This window comes from Erythrolamprus reginae, chromosome 1 (assembly GCF_031021105.1).
Source record: "Erythrolamprus reginae isolate rEryReg1 chromosome 1, rEryReg1.hap1, whole genome shotgun sequence".
NCBI classification, from domain to species: domain Eukaryota; kingdom Metazoa; phylum Chordata; class Lepidosauria; order Squamata; family Dipsadidae; genus Erythrolamprus; species Erythrolamprus reginae.
In genome coordinates this window covers 311,372,057-311,394,303 of record NC_091950.1, presented here as the reverse complement: position 1 = coordinate 311,394,303, position 22,247 = coordinate 311,372,057, and the positions used below count along the sequence as shown (strand labels likewise).

The following is a 22,247-nucleotide window of genomic DNA, read 5'->3' as shown; positions in this document are numbered from 1 at the left end:
AATTGTCTTCTTCAAATATGGCGCATCAAACCCATGGGTAATGGCATTTTTAACATGTTAAGCCTTTTTAAAATACTTATACAATGGTATTTGCAACTGTTAGCTTTAGCTTTCATCTGAAAACCCATATTTACATTATTCAGCAGTTTGCCACCAAATTTTAGTAATGAAATTTCTAGGGGTTTGAAAGAGATTCAAGCACCATAGTCTTGTGGGTGGCAGGCGACATTGCTCTAAGCCAGGGGTCTCCAACCTTGGCAACTTTAAGACTTGTGGATTTTAACTCCCAGAATTCCTCAGCCACGAATCTTAAAGTTGCCAAGGTTGGAGAGTCCTGCTCTAAGCAAGAGAAATGCCCTAGAATTGAATGTTCTACAAAGCGTCTCACTTAATTTCTACCATTTTATGAATTTGTGGTCTAAACTTACACGATAAAAAGTCTTTTGGAACATCTTTTGATCGAATACGTGGTGCTGGGCCTTCATACATATAAAAATTAATTGTTTTAAAATAATCGGTCATGTATTCCAGCCGGTTACAGGATGTTGCCTCCATGCCTTAAAAAAGAAGAAGAAAATGGTAGGTAATTGAACAAATATTGAATTCCCAAGATTGACAAAGCTCTTTATTAAAAGAGTGAGTCATAAAGAAATATTACCATGATCAGCCAGAAGGATAAGATTGACACAATTATGCAGATTCCTTTGCTTTAGGCCTTCCATCAACATTCCCAGAGTCCGATCTACAGTTTGTAAAGTCTTAATTACCTATGCCAAAGAGAAAAAGGGTAATGGGCATCTTATCATAGATGTTGCATTAAAGGTTGCAATCAGATCCATCATAATAAACAATACAATAATAAAGGGAAATAATTTTTGCGTTATAGGTTGCATTTTTTATTGGGTTATATTTAGAAAATTAATAAACATTTTTATGCATTATATTTGTCAGAGTAAAATAGTCACCCCCCATCCCTACCCAAGACAATATTTACAGTTGCTCAGTACTTATTTTACTGTTTATTTTATGATAATAAATATTAAGCAATTAATATGGCAAAAATAAAAATTGAGATATAGCACACCACTTGCAAATTGACCTATATTTTGCCTACTTGTATCCTTATTATTTTTCCTGTTCCCTGAGTTGTTGGGAGTGCACTGCAATGCATCACTTCCGAGAGCCATGATGGCAAAACTATGGCATGTGTGCCACAAGTAGCATACCGGTGGGCACACAAGCTTAGGTCTGACGTGTGCCAGCTAATTTTGAGCCTTCTGGGCGCCCTATCTCTTAAAGCTATAGTATTTCAATACAAACAAACATTCATTGTTAGCTTGTTAATATATTGCAAACCCAACTGTTTTGTACATAGTACTAACACACCTTGCTTGTCAGATGGTCGTCAAAGGTGATCATATGATCCAGGGATACTGAGACCGTTATAAAATGTGATTAGTTGCCAAGAGTCTGAATTTTGATCACCATGCTACAATGGTTGTAAGGGTGAAGAATGATCCTAAGTCACTTTAAGTGCTGTTGTAACTTCGAACGGTCATTAAATGAATTATTGTAAGTCAAAGGCTACCTGTACAATGTAATAAAAATGCTGTTTGGTGTTTAATGTGGAACAGCTCAGCTTTTACATGCAGTATATTATTCTACCAGTATTTTTAAATCTAACAAAGAAAAAGAACAGGTGTCATGGCTACCTTTTATCTATAATATATACCAACAAAGTTTAACTAAAGCTAGGCAATGGTTCCCATCTTTCGCCGCTACCAGAATGCTCCTGGAGGCTGGCATAGCTGCGTGGCTGGCGGGCAGGCGCATGTATTGCTCTGTAAGATCCAGCTTTTGCGCATGCACTGAAAGCCAAATCTTGCACGAGGACGAGCATGCGAGCATGATTTCGGTGATTTTTGTTGATATTTTTGCTTCCATGCATTTACAAAAACCAGATCTCACATGGGCACACACTTGCATGCGTTGGTGCATGGAGATGCATGCGCATCACCATTTCCACTAACAGATTGCCAATCTCATCTGTACTGGGTGCAACCCACTACCAAGAATGGGCTGCTGCCCGGACAGGGGGGAACACAGTGGGGTAGCGAAAATGGAGCTCCACCACAGAGCACCCAATTTGCATTGAAAGAGATTGAAAGAAAATGCAGGATGTCCTGCATAAGCCACGCCCACGGTGTGGAAGTCAAAATTTTGGTAGCCCTTCACTGCTCACTACTGACATAAGCCCCACCCCTTTAAATACAGAATGAGGGTGGGAAAGATAAGGAAAAAAGGATGCTTACTTCTGGACTAACAGGCCCAAATTTATGTCCAGTTGTGTCTGGCTCCTCAATATATAATGTGAGGAAATCTGGCCTATAGATTAAAAAGAAAGACCATTACTTTTTAAAAAATTCACCTCATCCAAAGATATATTATTAAATAACATGTTGCCCAGATCGTTTACAATTCAATGGTGGCTGCTATCATCTCTACAGCAAAAAAGTTCAGAGTCAGATCAAACATCAAACTAGCTAGGAGAGGAAAGAATCAAAGAGGAAATTATTGAAGACAAAGTAAACATGGAGCAAACGTCCCTATAACCAGAACTGGATTGTTTTCTCTAATTCTGGTCTCAGTTCTGGAAATAATGAGCAAAAATCCTTATAACAAAAGATGGCAAGAAGTTAGAGCAGCAATTTTTTTACTACCATTTCTGTGGGCTTGATGGGCATGTTGTGACTTGGTGGGCATGGCTTGGTGGGCATGGCAGGGGAAGGATATTGCAAAAACTTCATTCCCATCTGGTTGCTGGTTTTACTCAAAATGTACACTATTGGTTCTCCGAACTACTCAAAATTTCCACTACCAGTTCTCCAGAAACTGCTGACTTTCACCCCTGGGTTAGAGGTTTTGGTACCTCTTTCTGCTATCCAGTGATTAGCAGATTTTTGCAACATTTAGTTTTTGAAGATTTAAAAATGGCATATGACCAGATTATCTCAGAGACCGTCTTCTGCTGCACGAATCCCAGCGACCGGTGAGGTCCCACAGAGTTGGTCTCCTTAGGGTCCCGTCGACCAAACAATGTCGGCTGGTGGGACCTAGGGGAAGAGCCCTCTGGCATCAGCTCCCGCCAGAGATTCCTACTGCCCCCATCCTCCTTGCCTTCTGAAAAACTTTAAAAGCTCATCTTTGCCGCCAGGCCTGGGGGTCCTTAGACCTTCCCCCCTGACCGATGAATGCTTAGTTTGACTGCTGAATGAATGATATTGATAGTTTTTAATTAGAATTTTAAGATGGTTTTTTTAAAGGTATAATTGGATTGTTATTATTGTTTCCTGTTTTTTCTGTACATGCTGTGAGCCACCCCGAGTCCTCAGAGAGGGGCGGCATATAAATCCAAATAAATGAATGAATGAATGAATGAATGAATGAATGAATGAATGAATGAATGAATGAATGAGAGGGAAGGAACGGATGACAGTAAGAGAAACCATGCTTCTTAGTTGACTCCATATAATTAGCTGGCTCACTTAGCATTTTTTTAAGAACAGAGACCATAAGCTTTCGTGATTATTACCTCTCAGCTTTGGGGAGATCCAGCCAGTTTAGCACCTCTGTAACTCTTGCTTCAAACGGAGTTGATCTGCAAGGAATAAAAATATTATTTAGAAGGAAAGCATCATGGCGACAAGGAGAATTTTGTTTAGTGGACATGTTTTTATGCCAACACCTTCCAACCTTCTCATTATGAAATATTGATTATTTTTTTGTCAGTGACAGGCATTATTCTGTAAAAACACTTTTATAAAGCAAAAACCAAGTTGATAATTGCAAATGCAAAACTACAACCAAGTAGACTTTATGTTGCAATGTGAACATAAATCAAATGTAAACATTGTAGAAAAAAAACACTTAAGAGTAAATTTTGCTATAAAGGTAATGTATACAAAAAAGTCCAAAGCAAAACATAGTCCCTTCCAATTCCCTGTAATAATCAAGGCATGAAATACTCTTTTCATGCAGCCTTCCTGTCCTCTTGTTTGGGATGGAGTGGGCAGAACATGGCAGGAAGGAAAGGAAAAATGATTTCAAAATGTTAAAGCAAACCAGAGACATTTTGAGTGCATCTTCAGTGACCTATGAAATCTGGATTTCTCGCCAAAATAATATCAACACTTAGTATATCCAGTATTTTCTGTCATGCAATATTTATAAAACAACTACTGTACAGTGGAATCATAAGCCTGTCAGTATTTAGATGGAAAGCCTATTGAATAAAGTAAAGCAGAAGCTGTATTTTTCCAAGCAGATTTAAGCTGAAGGCTGACCCTTCAATTAAGCAGAATGAGAAAATGACTCAACCAGTAGGAGGCAGCAAGATTTCACAGATGGGAGGTGCCACCTCTCCCACACACTCTCAGTTACTGGATGCCCTTCAAGCCAACAGAACATTTTTATGCTAATACGAGGATTGGAAAAGGTGCCAACCAGCTTGTAGGCAATTGTTGCACATGACAGAAGAATGAAAAGTGTCACTCTCACATTCTTCAAACCCAGCCTGATGTGTGCCCTGTATATATTTATAATGCATAATATTTCTTAATGCCAACATTATTTAATGTGTGGGAATGAGAAGGACCATGCAGATCTTAAGCACAAAACGTATCAGGAAAGACTTCATGAACTCAATCTGTATAGTCTGGAGGACAGAAGGAAAAGGGGGGACATGATCGGAACATTTAAATATGTTAAAGGGTTAAATAAGGTCCAGGAGAGAAGTGTTTTTAATAGGAAAGTGAACACAAGAACAAGGGGACACAATCTGAATTTAGCTGGGGGAAAGATCAAAAGCAACTTGAGAAAATATTATTTTACTGAAAGAGTAGTAGATCCTTGGAACAAACTTCCAGCAGACGTGGTAGATAAATCCACAGTAACTGAATTTAAACATGCCTGGGATAAACATATATCCATCCTAAGATAAAATACAGAAAATACTATAAGGGCAGACTAGATGGACCATGAGGTCTTTTTCTGCCATCAGACTTCTATGTTTCTATTTGTTTGTTTGTCTGTCTGTCACACAAATATAGTATTGTAGTATGTTTAACATAATATAAGTATAAAGTAGAGATAGAAAAGAAAAAAATACATTAGGACAGGGGTGGTAGGCACAAAGGTACACTTATGCATGCCCCTTACAGACCTCTTAGAAAAGGGGAGAGGTCTATTGTAGATAATGTAAGGTTGAAGATCTTGGAAGAGATTCTTCCCTTCAATGGCCGCATGAATGAAGCATCCACTCAAATCAACTACAGCAATGTCTGTGTAATCATTATTAGTTGAGCTTCATTCAAGGATATCATTTTTGGTAAAGGCTTAATAAATAATGATTTGTAAACTGTAAAATGAATGAAGCATCCATTCTTATTTATTTTATTTTATTATTTTTGTCAAGTACATATTGCTAATATACAAATATATAACAATGTTTATATACATGATACCAGTAAGAAAGAAACTTTAGGACAGAGGACTGTAGGCACGCTGGTGCACTTATGAATGCCCCTTACTGATCTCTTAGGAATCAGGAGAGGTCAACAGTGGACAGTCTAAAGGAAAGGTTTTGGGGGTTAGGTGATGATACTACCGAGTCTGGTAGAGTTCCATGCATTAACTACTTGGTGCCAGTACCAGTTTTCTATTACTATAATACATTTCCCCACATTTCAGGTGTCCTATTGATTAAAAAAGTATCTCCCAATAAAGAAATCTGTAGCTGATGGAACCAATTGATTTTTTTTTCATCTTTAACTCACTTTTTATAAACTTTGTATATGGTTGGGTATGTTTCATTTATTTTAACTTCAGATCCAGGCCAAAAGTAGGTGGCTGATTTCAAGCCTTGATAGACTGCTGTATTCCAAATCTGCAAGAAGTGTGCACAGAATCAATACTTTAAAAATGAGTAAACTATAAAATCTCATGTCTCAAGGTCTCTACAGGAAGTCCCCAGGTTAATAATGTCCAACTTAAAGGGAACCTCTAGATCAGTGGTTGTCAACCTGGGGGTCAGGATCCCTTTGGGGGTTGAATGACTGTTCCCCATGGTTTAGGAACTAAAGCTTCTATTCTGGCGCCTTGGAACATATTTTTAAAATCCGACCAATCAGGCATTTACAGTGTGGGTGCCCCTCTGACTTTCCTTAGAATCAGTTTAAAGCTCTTTTGAGAGAATTGGTGCTAGACTTATGGTTGGGGGCACCACAACATGAGGAACTGTATTAAGGGGTCGCGGCATTGGAAAGGTTGAGAACCACTGCTCTAGATACTAATAGGACTGTTTGTTACAAAATGGCAGAGAGTTAACCTGGTATAATAGTTAAAATGCCAGATAGCAACATGATCTGACTCAAAATAGTGGATGACATTTATTTTATTTTATTTTATTTATTTTATTTTATTCGACTTCTATGCTGCCCAATCCCAATGAGACTCAGGGCGGCTTACAGCAATATAAGCATTCTCCTTCCTTGAACCAATGAAGTGTTAAAGCTTTCATGAGCGTCACAAAGTAGTAGTTTTTAATACAGCATGCAGCCTTTTTTCAGCAGTTCAGCTGCAAGTATTGTGCAGCTTCACAGGTTCAACTGCTCAAGGAAGGAGAATGCTGTTTGCAATTTTGAGTTAGATTATTTTTGCCTTCACTGAATTTATAATAGTTGCTTATGATTGATCTTTGTAACAGTTTCAGCATCTCGACAGTCATATGTCTAAAATTTGGATGGTGAGAGATTGCATGAAATCTCTTGCATTCTTGAATTTGATTCTCTTTGCTGGAGGTCAGTTTTTCTCATAACCTAGTTTTAAAATATGAAACTTAAACATTCAAACTTTACAAAGAACTTTGGTTACAATTTTCATACTCTTGTTGATCCTTGATATGCAGAAGTACAGATATGGTAATCTGTTCCCATTTAAATGCAAATTATGGTTAAAATTGTTCTTAATCCAAGTCTGCATGTATTCACTCATCAGCAATTTTTAGAAACTAAATGTGCTTTACTATGGGCCAATCAAAACCGATTTCTATAAAACAACATTGATTTGTTTACACCGGGACCTTATTTCCATTTCCATACTAAGGAACTACAACATCTTCATAGCATCACCTTGTTCCCTTGAAGTTATATATGAAGTCTGTTTGCATTACTGTTATTTAAATACAATAACCAAATTTGCTATTGGGAAATAAAGTATATCTACACCAAGGAACAAAGATATACAGTAGATACATACAGGTTGTCCACCCCACCAGGCAGGATTTCTCAAGTTAGGTCCAGAAAGTGAGAAGTTCTGATTTAAATTTACATCATATATATTATTGTCAATGATTCCATGGCTTTCTGGATACAGGCCCTGAGGAAAAAAATGTACATATTAGTGCAAATAAATGAGCTGTTTAGCATTTCTTCTGGGATCAAGGTTGACTCAACTTTCCATCTTTCTGAGGTGAGTAAAATGAGGATCCAGATTGTGGGGGGCAAATATGTTGACTCTATAAACCGCTGTAAAGCACTGTGAAGTGGTATATAAGTCTAAGTGCTATTGCTATTTGTGCTATTGAGTGCATTGCTGAAATGATATAGGGCAGTGATGGCAAAACATTTTTCCCTCAGTTGCTGAAAGCATGTATGCGAGTACCCATAACCATAATTCAATGTTTGAGAAGGTGAAAACGGTTTTCCATGCTCCCTCTGGAGGCCAGAAATGGCCCATTTACTGACTTCTGGTGGGTCCAGTAGGCCAGTTTTTCACCCTCCCCAAGCTCCAGAGTCTTCCCTAGAGCCTGGGGAAAGCAAAATTGCCCTCCTCCTCTCCTGGAGGCCCTTTAGAAGCCTAAAATCTCCTCCCAGAGCCTCCAAATGAGCCAAAAAATCAGCTGGCCAGTGTGCACATGTGTGATAGATCTAAGCTAGGGCAACAGCTTGTGTGCCAGCAGATGCAGTTATGTGTGCCACCTGTGGCACGCATGCCATAGGTTCACCACCACTGATATAAGACCATGATGGTGATATAAGACCTATGGCACACATGCAACTTGTGGCACACAGAGCCATATTGGTGGGCACGCGAGTTCAGGTGAAGCTGATATTCTGGGCCCACTGGGAATCAGGAAACCAGCTGTTTCCAGCATCCAGAATGGGTGGGGAAGGCAATTTCTCACCTCAGGAGGGTCTCTGGAGAGGTGGAGAAGGCCATTTTTGGCTTCCCCAGGCTCTGAAGCCTGGGAAGAGCAAAATAAATGGGACTTCCGGTCCAATTGGAAGGCAGCAAATGGAACATTTCCGGCCTTCAGAGGACCTTCGGGGGGGTTGTAGAGAGCTGTTTTCACCCTCCCCAGGCTACTAGAAAGGCTCTGGCGCTTGGGAAGAGCAAAAAATGGGCCTTCCAGTCCAACTGGAAGTTGGAAAACAGGCAATTTTTTTGCCTCCAGAGGGCCTCTGTGGGTGGGGAAAGGTGTTTTCAATCTCTCCATGTTCCTAGAAAGGCTCTGAAGCCTAGGGAGAGTGATAAATGGGCATGCCATTGTGTGCCTGGAGCAGAAGGGAGTCATGCATGTATGAGCAGGTGCATAGAATTATGGGTTTGGTCATGCACATGTGTGACCCCCACCCCACATGAGAAACCTCCCTTTTGGCTCGCAAACCAAAAAAGGTTCACCATCACTGGTTTAGGGTTTTCTGTTTAAGCAGGGGGGGTTGACTCAAAGATCCAACTCAAAGATCCAAGATCACCACTCTGTTATTCTATTCTGTATTTTGTTACCCATTAAGAATAGAAAGACTTCAGATGTGCAGAATTTAAACGTCTTCTAAAAGACATGCACCTCCTCCAGCAGACATTATACAAAATGATGACATTCTAATTATATTCAGAGGAAGTACAGTATGTGCAAGTAGCACAGTCCTTTTGCATCCTCCTCCATATTTGGCAGGCAACTGGTTAGGCTGGAGAAGTTCCTCCTTTCATAGAAGTTTTTTCCGCATAATTAAAAATCCCAACCTTTCTTAATCACAAATGCTCTGTGAGAGAAATCTAACAATGAAATGAATTACAGGTCAACATACAACCATTGTTTTAGCAACTGTCTGAAGTTAAAACAATCATTGTTACAACAATGATTGACTTTTGCAACCGTTATGGCATCATGTTCATATTTTGAATGCCTGGCAACTGGTATATATTTACAAAGGTTGCAGCATCGCATTTACCCTGAAATTAGAGACAGTGATGTGAAATGAACAGGAAACTGGTTTAGACACTAAAATTTAGTTTTGTTTACAATTATATTGTGAGAAAAGCTGCCATTTCTATTAGGCATTCTGTATCTAAGATCTTTTGCCCTGATATTTGTTCTGTCTGGGTGCCCCCAGACTTCAACACCAACTGGAAAAAGCAGCCAGACACGCTGGTAAAAGCAAAAGCACTTTATAGTTTGAAAAATAAACACAGAGAAAAACCTGTTCTTCCCAACAGGCAGGGTATGAGACTTCACAGCAGAGTCCTGATGGCCAGACAATACAGCAGACTTCTTGCTGGCACACCCACCACTGTAGAGAATAAGACCCACACCTTTTTCCCCCAAGGTTTCAGTATTCAAAGTCACAAACCAGAATTCCAAGACGCCAAAGATCACAGCCAGGTCCCAGGACTCCCAAAGATAATACTCCACAAGCCAGGAAGGGTGGGTCTGCCTTTTCAGCCTTTCCAGAGAGCACCACACCCAAACCCAGCTGTTGCCTCTTTAGTGCTGAAAGTACCTGGCTAATTGTCCCCTTCGTTGTGTTGCTCTTCTCTGCCGGAGATCGATTATTGCTTGTGCATTTTCATCTAAGGAATCCAGGCTGCTTGCTGGGGAGAGCTCCCTCTCGGGGGACTCTGGCTGTCCTCCCTCTCCCTCAGCCTGAGATTCCTCCTCCTCGTCTGCCTGAACCTCCTGTTCCTCATCCTCCCCGTCTGAGCAGGAAGCCGGCAGAGGATCAGCCATTCCCTGAGGGGCCTCAGACGGAATCACAACAATATTAATCTTGCTTGATCTTGCTTTTACAGTCCAGGTATGGTGGCCTTGGTTTACATAGGAAAGCATTACTGGAAAAACCATAAAGATTCAGTTTCTTTTGGAGAGTTTATCAAGATGATTTGAAAAGACCTACCACCATAAATGGTTCAGTGGTGGGTTCTAACTTACCTCACTACTAGTTCATTTCCTTCTGCACCACATGGGTAGGTATGCGTTGTGTGCCATGCAGCCATACATGCACAGTGTTGTAAACTTGGCTTATGCACATGTGCAGAAGCCAAAAACAAGATAGATGCCCCCAAGGGAGCTGGTTCAGGGGCGTGGCCAGACGGCAATGGCTCCCAATTCAGTGAGCAGGGGAAAATTCCCGGTACCAGTTCTATAGAACCTGTTGTGGGTGCTCCTCGTCCACCTCTGGTAATGATAGATTCCGAGGAGGATGAGACAGGCCCATCTTGGTACCCTGGGCCAGTGGGTTTGCCAGCTGAGGCAGAGAGTGAGAGTGATGGAGAAATAGACCTGGATGAACCCAAAGGACCACCAGAGGTGGCAGATATGCTAATGACAGTAGAGTGGCTTAGAGGAGCAGGAAGAAGAAGATCTGGAGCCTTTGCTAGATGCCCAATTTAGAAGAAAAAGGCAAAAATACTTGTATGGAAAAAGGAAGTAGTCTGTGGCTTGTTAACTAAAGAGAATTGTGACCACTTCCTATAGGTATTTAAGGGTGGAGTATGGGTAATCCGAGATGGAGTTACAACATTTTGCAATAGAGTTGGATGATGATTTGAGGTCTTAACCAGATTATGCTAGCCATCTGTTAATTCTTTACTAAAAATCCTTGGAGAAAAAGTGCTTTGTTTGTTGAAATGCTGGGATGCTGTAATTTGTAAGTCTGTGAAACCGGAGAAGTCTTATCTCATGAAGGAATGCGAGCAGCTTTGCACTGTTATATCTTAATTAACCTCCCTGAGAAATTGCCAAGATTTATCACCTGCATGATTTAGCTTGTAAATATGCGTCTTTATGTATAAAGAGACTGATTTGAAATATCAATGCATGGATTTCTTCTTCGTTGTCAAGCTGCGTAGGTCGGGATAGAACCAGGAGCAATCCACCTCTGTCTATACTACCACTATACAACTATACCACTAAGACTGTGGTAGGTGAAAAATATCTTTTGGAGATTGGAGATTGGATTCAAGTTTATTGACTCCAGCCTCCCAAAGTTCTGCTGGTAACCCAGAAAATGCTTTTCAAAATTTTTATTTTAATTCTTTCTAAGTTATTCATGTTGTTATATGTTCTCAGTTGATCCCCATATAGCAGTAGTGCTCGGGCTTTAGCTGCAAAGAACTTAATTGCAAGAAGGATAAACTGGAAAAATAATGTTTGAATAGCTGATGCAGATATCTGTGCATTGTGAGATAAATAATCCAGGTGGACATTTTTACTTCCTGAAGTTTAAAAAAATGTTCCTAAATTTTTAAAGTCCACTCAATCAATTGCCCATTTAAGCTCCAGCATCTCTTTGGCATTTGGCAAAAATGAAATTTTTGGAATAATTTATCACTGGTTCCTTTTCTGTACAATAATGCTAGATTGATCTCAAGGCTATTTTAAGGCTAATGGAAGTCAGTACTAATGACAATGATACTGTATGCATCAACAGCATGTAATAATAAATAGATATGTCTATGGGCTAATTTAGGAAGATGAAAGGTAAAGTTACTTAAGTGAGAAACTGATGAAATTTATATAGTGATTGGATAAAACTGGAACCAATACATATATCTGTAATTCCCTCTTTATTGGTATTTTCTTTATAACTTGTCCTTGATTGCTATACCTGATCGTCAGTTTGGTATTCTCATATATTTTAATGAGCAGCAAAAATAGACATTTGACTATGGGATATTTTTTAATTCATGCCACCATTTAAATCTGGATAACATGTTGAAAGTGGACCTAAAGTCAATAAATGTTGCATAAAGGAACTGTCTAGATTTATCAATAAACCTATGAAACTAGGCATTGCAGTACCATAGCATGATCTAATTTTGATTGATCTGTTCGAAACCTTGCCTGTTCATCTATTAGAATATCTCCAGATTCAATCCAGTAAATTAATTTATTCTGTAAATATTTAGCATACATTCTTTAGATCTGATTAAACAATCTATTGTTTGGAAGAGTGAAGCTAGCACTGAGATCCACCATTTGTATGCCGCCCCGAGTCTACGGAGAGGGGCAATATACAAATCTAATAAATAAATAAATAAATTCCACATTATTTTATTATTTCACATATAATAAGATTTAAACCTAGGGATTTTCTTGGTCTAAGCTACTTAATTACATTTCTGTTTTCTGAACATGAGACTTGAAGCTAAAATGAGAATTCACACCAACCTGAAATCTCCACTTGACTGTATAAGGTAACAAAATGATCCTCCCATATACTGGTTGACATAGGCAACAAAGCCCTATAAATATTTTCAAATAGAGATGGACTGATCAAATCACTCCCTGCCCAGGTGCAGTAGCAAAATTGCGCTAAACTCTGCTAGCACCCAGAGCCACTGGGAGAGAGCAGGCGTCACTGTTCCACCTTAGCAGCCCACCTCTGACTATAAGCCACAGCGGTAGAGCATTATTTTTTTAAGTGACCATAATATTATTTCAAAATTCAACATGGAGGCCTCTCCCAATCTGGTTCTCTCTGGAAGTGTTCAACTAGAGAAAGGATTACAAGAGGTATCTCTTCCCAGACTACACAAATGCACTTCAGGAGCATCCCATTCTTGCTTCCCATAAAAATAATTTTAAAGTCATTCTTACCACCTATTTTTCATAGATGGAATTTAGAGAAGTGAAGAAAAAAGCTCGTCATTTCAACTGGTTCTTCTTTGCTGCTGCTTTTAGGGTTGGGTGGGGTTTTTCTTTTGTTTGTTTGTTTGCATTGGGTGTTTGATGGAACATTTATATTGCTTAGCTTTTTATTTTTGAAGGACAGGGAGCAATTCAGATAACCTTTTATTGCCGAAGGACAGGGGGCAATTCAGATAACAACAAAAGCAAATAAAATAAAATATGGAATATAACATTCACCCTAAGATATGTGGTGAATGACCAAGCAAGTACTTACTGTAACAATAGTGTAGTGGTTTACAAAGGTTTTGGTTGGATAAACAGCTCTCATGTATTTGGCATGAGTCCCACAAATTTCTAAAATCAAATAGGACATATAAAATGAGAAATATCAATTTTTATATCGAGGGATTTTTTTCACATCCCCCCCCCTCCGCCCGTCAAATCATTTCAATCCAAAAGGACAAGAAATTTTAGCACAAGCTTATGTGAGTTTTTCCTGGAGGCATTCCCCACCCCACAAATATCAATAAGCAGAGACAGTCCTTAAACGAAGAGTATTAGATGTGGGCATGAGGACGAAATAACCCAGCTTCCATTTATTGTCATTATAGATAATCAGTTCAACTGCTCTAGGAAGGGAAGATATGATTGAATGGAATATTTTATGCAGAACGCTCCATCCTGTGAAAATTTGTTGCATCTTTCAAGTTGCAGAAAGTTATCATTCATTATAAATCCTGTTAAAACAGTGAGCTTACTTACTAAGCTTATTAATATTGGGCATTAAAGTATCCCAGGAATCCAAATATTCAGCCCTAAAGCCATCCATTGAAAAAAGGAGAAGTGGGGATTGATCAAATCTAGAAGAAATCACAACATACATAATTTAATTTGGTTTAGCAGTATTATACAGGAGCAATTACTTGTTTAAAAAACATTATTTCCCAAAATAGTGTATATATTTCAATCTGGGGTATTTGTGTGACGTGTCAAAGGTGTGCAAGTTGAGGGTCATCATGATTTATCAGCATAATGACAGACACCCTATTCCTTTAGGATATCTGTCATCCTGTAAATTTTCACATATACAGTGTTCCCTCGATTTTCGCGGGGGATGCGTTCCGAGATCGCCCATGAAAGTCAAATTTCCGCGAAGTAGAGATGCGGAATACACTATTTTTGGCTATGAACAGTATCCCAAGCCTTCCCTTAACACTTTAAAACCCTAAATTACAATTTCCCATTCCCTTAGCAACCATTTAGATTATTACTCACCATGTTTATTTATAAAGTTTATTTTAAAAAAATGTTTTTTAAAGGCAGACGAAAGTTTGGCAATGACATATGACATCATCGGGCGGGAAAAACCATGGTACAGTGGTACCTCGAGATACGAGTTTAATTCATTCCGGACCTGGGCTCTTAAGTCGAGCAGCTCTTATCTCGAACGACTTTTCCCCATAGGAATTAATGTAAATAATTTTAATTGGTTCCAGCCCTCAAAAAACTCACAAAGTTAGTCTAAATTATGCAGAAAGACATGTTTTTAATGAAGAAATGTACATGTACATATAAATGAATAATGAAGTTTCTTTCACTTAACTTGTAAACTTTCTTAAACTTTTAAATTTACATATGTTCAACTTCTCTGCCACCCAATCCTGTAGGACAGAGGTCCCCAACCCTTTTTGCACCAGGGACCGGCTTTAAGCGATCAAGAGAGGAATGGGTGAATGAATGGACGGAGGGTGGGAAGGAAGGAAGGAAAGAGGGAAGGGACAGGAACAGAGGAAGGAAGCAAGGAAACTTATGAAAGGGGAGAGTAAGAGAGGAATGAGTGAAGGGAGGGAGGGAGGGAAGAAGGTGGGAAGGAGAAAGAAAAGAAGAAATAGAGGAAGGGAAGGTAAAAGAGAGAAAGAAAAAGAGCAAGAAAGAAAGCTGCAAGCACCCCCCGAGCCCCCCAGGCCGGCTGCAACCTTTTAAAACACGCGCGCCGCTTCGCAGCTGTCTCCTGAAGCCGAACGCGGAAGTTAGCGTTTGGCTTCAGGAGACAGCTCCTTGGCGCTTGTATCTCGAATTTGGGCTTGTAAGTAGAACAAAAATATCTCTCCCCTCCCAGCTCTTATCTCGAGTTGCTCTTAAGTAGAGCAGCTCTTATGTCGGGGTTCCACTGTATAGGGGGAGAAACCGCGAAGTATTTTTTAATTAATATTTTTGAAAAACCGTGGTATACTATAGATGTTTCGTGAAGTTCAAACCCACGAAAATCGAGGGACACTGTACAGAGAAAGAGAGGGACAGACAGACACCTTAGGATTTTCTTGATTCCAGGAGTACAGTGTTTTGATATAGGATGTAAAAGAATTTACACTAATGAATTTTACTGGAAGTCAATCTGAAAACTCCACTACAGCAGGAATAAATACTAGATCTTCTGTCTCATTTCTTTTAATGCCCTGGGAAGAAATTGTGCCTGAACAAAAAAAAAGATACAATGCTGAAAGCTAGGCAAAATTTTATAAAAGCAAACAAAAAGAGAGAAGAAAGCCTGAAGACAGGTTGCACTATAAACAGATGGAATAAAAATATTCATATTGTAGTGGTTTTAGAAGTAGCTACGTTGCTCTCTTAATAATCAGTCTAATCAGAAATGGAAATCGGGTTAATAATGTCAAGGTTCCAGGTAACATCCGAATTAAATCAGAGTCCAAGTCAAAGTACTCCTCAAAGTTCCAATTTATTTCCAGAGCCATCCTGGCACCCACACTGGGAAACCTGGACCCGAGTTTCCCACTCAGTTGAAAGGTCATATCTAGTGATGGGCGATTCGGGTCCATACCGAATTTTGCGGTGTTCGGTATGCCGATCATGAACCCGGAATTTTTTGAAACTTCGGGCAAAGTTCGGGGTCGCGTTTGGCATTTGGAGCTTTGACGTCATGGGCAGGTTGCTAAGGACGCCAAGGTGATCACTTTCTGGATTCCATGGAATCCAGGAAGGGATAACCTTGGCACCCTTAGCAACCTGCCGGTGACGTCAAGGCTCCGCCCCTGGAATCTCTTCGTGGGAGGGATTCCCCAGCTCCTTCAAAGGGAGGTCTTCACGTAAAAATAAGCATTGTTATTTTTATGAAAAAGGACGCCGCAGTGGCGCTGCAAGCAAAGGGCGGTCCTTTTACGTAAAAATAAACAGCGTCCTTAGCAACTTGCTGGTATACGTAATGTCAAAGCTCCGCCCCAGGAACCTCTTGGTGGGATTTCCCGTTCAGGTTCGGTTGGGTTCGCCCATCACTAATCACATCCCTTGTCCCCCAACCACAAACCTGTCACGTTGCCCACTCAGATTGTGCCAGTGTGGCAACTCCTTCTTCTGCTTCTGCCCAGGTGTTGGACATATGATAGCCTTGAACTTTGTGGATGCATCTGCTCCCTCTTGAAATCATACCCCTCCCAAGTCCCCAGAAACATCAGGCCTTCTACAGATAATGTGGCAAGTCGTTGATTTATCACCAACCTCTGCACTGGCTTGACAAATAGCTTTGCAGAAGCCCAGTGATCAAAGTTCAGTTCCCTGTGGATTCTGACAACTTGGTAGAGTCCAAAGTTTACAAAAAATATGCTGAATGTGGAAGAGTGGTTGAACAATTAGATGAAGATTTTGAATTGTTACTGATGATAAGCCAGTAGTAAAACCCTTGTATACATAATAATGAAGAGAACTTGGGATTGTAAGTAAAAGTGAAAATTTGCTGCAAAATATCTTTTTATACTCAGTCTTCCCTAACTTGAATTAAATTTTGTCTGCATTGTGAAAATTAAAGTTCAATATTTCTGGAGAGCACGAGCTTGAGAATCAGTTAGGAAATTGTTTACCCTTCACTATATAATTTATTTCCTTTTTGTGTCACAAGTCATTTATCCATTTAAGAACTACCAACATAGTTTAAGTGTTATCACTGCCCTGCAACCACAGATATAAAGGCAATAACACATTTATATGTTCAATTCAAACCTCCTCAGTCTTATAGGTGTTCAAATATGTCTTTGTGTCGTATTCCAAATGTGTCTGGAGGCTATTGGTTTATCATTAAAGACAAACCTTCCTGGAAGAGGCATATGTTTAAAGTTCAATAACAATTTATTGGCAGTTGATTATATTCCATTTTAAGATTCAAACTAAATACTGCATGTAAATGAATATGAGACAATGTGCCCTGTGTTAAACTTCTTAGGAATATTAAGCCAAAAACACGATGGGAAGATGCAACCACTTTACCATTATTGCTTTTGGTTTTGTAGTTTTTTATGAGCCTTGTTAATATTTTAGTATATTTTTATTTTTGTGGTTTTAATTGTAAGCCACCCAGAGTCTCTTTGTAGAGTGAAACGGGCTGTACATAAATTTAACAAGCAAATAATAAATACATTTTAAAAAATCCTTACAAACTACAATCACATATAATATTTGAGAAGGAACCCATGGGATCCATTTATCTATTTATCTATTTATCTATTTATCTATTTATCTATTTATCTATTTATCTATTTATCTATTTATCTATTTATCTATCTATTTATCTATTTATCTATTTATCTATTTATCTATTTATCTATTTATCTATTTATCTATTTATCTATTTATTTATCTATTTATCTATTTATCTATGTATCTATGTATCTATTTATCTATTTATCTATTTATCTATTTATCTATTCAATTTCTGTGCCGCTCTTCTCCTGAGACTCAGGGTGCTTACAACATATTAGAAATCATGTAGAGAGCATTGCAGTAGTTGAACATAGGTAGAATACTTATTGATTTTGAACCTTTCACAAGTGGATCTGGCTACTTGTGCCTGATTATGCAAGCAAGTTATGAATGTTCTGAACATAGGTGTTTCAGTTTTGATGTGATGCATTAACACATCAATCTCATGAAATGTTCTAAACGAGGAAAGCCAAGAGGCAATTTACATACAAAGGGAAACACTGAAGGTGTTTTCAACTGTTTCTGTGACAAGGATATAACAAGAATTGTTTTAAAGGAAGGAAAGTCAAGAGATATAATTTACCAGAACACATACAATGGGAAGCATTGGAGATTGGATCAACTCCAAGCAAACTCGGGAAAATGAAATCAAACAGCAAATTGCTTACCAGCCGTCTTACCGGCAATGTTCCCTCTAATTTTTTTTCGGTGTGGGCGGAAAAGTATAATGTCTGAGCGGCATTCCTTTTGGGACTAGGTGGCACAGAAGTCAATGGATAGATAGATAGATAGATAGATAGATAGATAGATAGATAGATAGATAGATAGATAGATAGATAGATAAATATTTCTCTTTTTTCTCCCCCTTTTGCTTTCATTTCTTTCTCTCTCTCTCTCCCTTCCTCTCCTTTTCTCTGTCTCTCTCTCTCTCTCTTGTTTTCTTTCCCTCTCACTCATTCTCTTTCTCTCTCTTTCTTTTCTTTCTCTCTCTTTCTCTCTCTCTCCCCCTGTTGCTCTCTCTTTCTCACTCTTTCTCTCTCTTTTTCTCACCCTTACTCTCTGTCTCTTGCTTTCTCTCTCTCTTGTTCTCTCCTTCTCTCCCCTCCTTTCTTCTCTCTCTCTCTTCCTCTCCTTTTCTCTCTCTTTCTCTTGCTTTCTTTCTCTCACACTCTCTTTCTCTCTCTCTCTTGCTTTCTTTCTCTCTCTCACTTTCTCTCTCTCTCTTGCTTTTTCTCTCTCTCACTTTCTCTCTTGTACACCACACTGGCAACAGAAAGAAAAAGAGATCAAGAGAGCGGAGAGAGAGCGGAGGGTGGCTTGCCAGTCTGCGGCCCCCTGGATGAGCGGCCCTGCATGGCCCCAGCACCAGACTACACCATCGCCTCCGCCCCCGTCCAGCTCTCCAGCTAAGAGGCAGCAGCCACATCCACCCCTTTGCCGTCCCCGGTGTCCCCGGTGCCCAGCGCCCGTCTCCGCACCACTTCTGCCTCTACCCCCCCGCCCCCCGGATGACATCTTCACATCTCGCTGTTCTAGGACGGTGCATACCATTCTCAAAGACTCTTCTCATCCTGCTTAAAATCTCTTTGAACTGTTGCCTTCTGGCAGAAGATACAGAACAACTAGAACTCGGACCACACGTTTCCTGAATAGTTTTTATCCCACAGCTATACTCGCACTTAACAACAAACTAAAGGGTCACCATCAGTGAACTGTTGCACAATATTACTCGGTTTGTCATGTAGATGGTTGAGTGGTTCAGGGTGGGAAATTTATAGTGAGTGGGACATTTTATTCTATTTTTTATTCTATTTTTAAATTTACCTATTCTGATTTTATGTATGGTGGGACTGGTCTCTGGGTGTCACACGACTTTTGTTGCCAATGACAATTCGTTGTTTTGACAATGACAATAAATTTATTATTATTATTGTTGTTGTTGTTGTTGTTGTTGTTGTTATTGTTATTATTATTATTTTCCACCGGTAGAACTGCATTCCACCCCGTCCTGCCTGCTGCCCACCCTGCTCATATCTACCTAATATATAGAAGCTATGTCAGCTTCTCTGCAGGTATTTGTGCACTCAGTGCAAATCATGGCAGGAGGAAAGTCCATGTGAATGTGGCTTGACCTCTGTCTGCTTCCCTATGAGCCAGGAGCTACACAATGAGAATGCTGATTCAGGTGGAAGCCAAGATAGGGGTAGTTTTTATGACAATAGATGGGCAGTGGAAGGGTGGCAGTGAGAGTATCATTTAGGGAGCTTATTCATTACATGTTAAATGTTCCATTTTAATAAAGTGTGCATAATAATGGCATTTTAAATATTTTAACAATCCCTCTGTGACATGAAGGTTATAAGGTACCTCCGAGACCGCCTCCTGCCGCACGAATCCCAGCGACCGTTTAGGTCCCACAGAGTGGGCCTTCTCCGGGTCCCATCAACTAAACAATGTCGGTTGGCGGGCCCCAGGGGAAGAGCCTTCTCTGTGATGGCCCCGACTCTCTGGAACCAACTCCCCCCGGAGATTAGAACTGCCCCTACTCTCCTTGCCTTCCGTAAAGTTCTTAAAACACACCTTTGCCGTCAGGCATGGGGGAACTGAAACATCTCCCCCGGGGCATGTATAATTTATGCATGGTATGCTTGTGTGTGTGTTTGTTAGTATATTGGGGTTCTCTTTTAAAATTTTTAAATATTTAAATTATTTGGATTTGTTCGATTTGTTTATGCCTTGTTGTGAGCCGCCCGGAGTCCGCGGAGAGGGGCGGCATACAAATCTAAATAATAAATAAATAAATAAAAGATGTTCATATTGCTTTCCTCATTCTTAAGGCATTGGTTTGAATTAAACATATAATAATAGATGGCTCAATACACAGACAAAATTTTCTTGCAGGGTTTCTATTGCATTTCATTATTCTTTCTCCAAAGCAAGTAATAATAATAATAATAATTTATTAGATTTGTATGCCGCCCCTCTCCAAAGACTCGGGGTGGCTCACAATAGTAATGAGAAACAGTGTAACAATGGGACAAATCTAATAATAAAAAATATATAAAAACCCCAACAATTAAAAACCATACAGCACATACATACCAAACATGAAATATAAAAAGCCTGGGGGAGATGTCTTAGTTCCCCCATGCCTGGCGATACAGGTGGGTCTTGAGTAACTTGCGAAAGACAAGGAGGGTGGGGGCCATTCTAATCTCCGGGGGGAGTTGGTTCCAGAGGGACGGGGCCGCCACAGAGAAGGCTCTTCCCCTGGGGCCCGCCAAACGACATTGTTTGGTCGACGGGACCCAGAGAAGGCCAACTCTGTGGGACCTTATTGGCCGCTGGGATAAATGCGATAGAAGGTGGATCCAGAGGTAGTCTGGTCCAATGCCATGTAGGGCTTTAAAGGTCATTACCAAAACTTTGAATTGTGACCAGAAACTGATCGACAACCAGTGCAGACCACAGAGTGTTGTAGAAACGTGGGCGAATCTGGGAAGCCCCATGAGAGCTCTCGCGGCTGCATTCTGCACGATGCCCCATGTAGAGAGCGTTGCAGTAATCGAACCTTGAGGTGATGAGGGCATGAGCGACTGTAAGCAATGACTCCCTGTCCAAGTAGGGCCGCAACTGGTGCACAAGGTGAACATGGGCAAACGCCCTCCTCGCCACAGCCGAAAGATGATGTTCCAATGTTAGCTGTGGATCGAGAAGGACACCCAAGTTGCGAACCCTCTCTGAGGGGGTCAATAATTTCCCCCCCCCAGGGTAATGGACGGACAGATGGAATTGTCCTTGGGAGGCAAAACCCACAGCCACTCCGTCTTGTCTGGATTGAGTTTGAGCTTGTTGACACCCATCCAGACCGCAACAGCCTCCAGGCCAGTGTTCCCTCTAATTTTTTTGGGGGGGTGGGCGGAAAAGTATAGTGTCTGAGCGGCAGTCCCTTCGGGACTGGGCGGCACAGAAATAATAAATAAATAAACAAACAAACAAATGAATAAAAACCCCACCCTGTTTTGCCTCAGAGAATTTCAAAATAAAATACTGTACTGTGTGTCTATAACAGTGAGCTCATAATAGGGCAACTCTATCAATATCAAAATGCCACTTAAATAGTTGAGCTAGTTTCAAACTAGATTTTGATTTTATTTCTCTCTTCCTTACTCCCATTCTTTTTCTTTCTCTTTTCCTTCCTCTCTTTTTTCTATCTGTTTCTCTCTCTTCCTCTCTTCCTCTCTCTCTCCTTCCCTCTCACTCTTTCCCTCTTGGCTTCTGGGCAGGTTTGGAAAACTCTGAGTTGATGATGATTTTTAAGTGAGCGATTGCTCACTGCTCAGCTTAGAGGGAACTATGCTCCAGGCACCCACATATCACTTCCACTACTTCGTTTGACTGGACATATAGTGTTGAGGGTGGTGTAGCATGGATAACCACCCTGTGGAATATTGATTAAAGACTAGGATCTAGAACAATGTTTTTCAACCACAGCAACTTTGAGGTGGGTGGATTTCAATTGTAAGCTGAGGTATCCTGGGAGTTGAAATCATATATCTTGAAGTTGCTGATGATGACAAACACTGATCTTGAAGATCTCAGTAAAAGTCTCCTGCCATCTTAGTGGTTTTCTGGGTGAGTTTGGGCCAGTTACACTTAGCCCAATCTATTTCACAAGGCTATTGTAGTGGGGGGAAAGCAGGAAGTAGAAATACAGTACTTATATGTAGTATGTTATTTGAGTTCTTGAACAAAAACAAGGATATGAATATGAAATAAATACTTTTAT

At 40.0% G+C, this 22,247-nt stretch overlaps 1 protein-coding gene across 1 annotated transcript in view; it reads right to left on the bottom strand.

Moving 5' to 3' along the window:
- Positions 1-22,247, bottom strand: part of ENPP3 (ectonucleotide pyrophosphatase/phosphodiesterase 3) — a 77,192-nt gene that overhangs the window by 34,479 nt on the left and 20,466 nt on the right. The window contains exons 7-14 of the mRNA XM_070733530.1: positions 13,733-13,830; positions 13,245-13,324; positions 7,315-7,434; positions 5,835-5,944; positions 3,593-3,658; positions 2,313-2,385; positions 659-767; positions 429-557 (exon numbers count right to left, since the gene is read on the bottom strand). Of these exons, the coding sequence (XP_070589631.1) occupies positions 429-557; positions 659-767; positions 2,313-2,385; positions 3,593-3,658; positions 5,835-5,944; positions 7,315-7,434; positions 13,245-13,324; positions 13,733-13,830 (785 nt within the window). The remainder of the gene's footprint in view (positions 1-428; positions 558-658; positions 768-2,312; positions 2,386-3,592; positions 3,659-5,834; positions 5,945-7,314; positions 7,435-13,244; positions 13,325-13,732; positions 13,831-22,247) is intronic.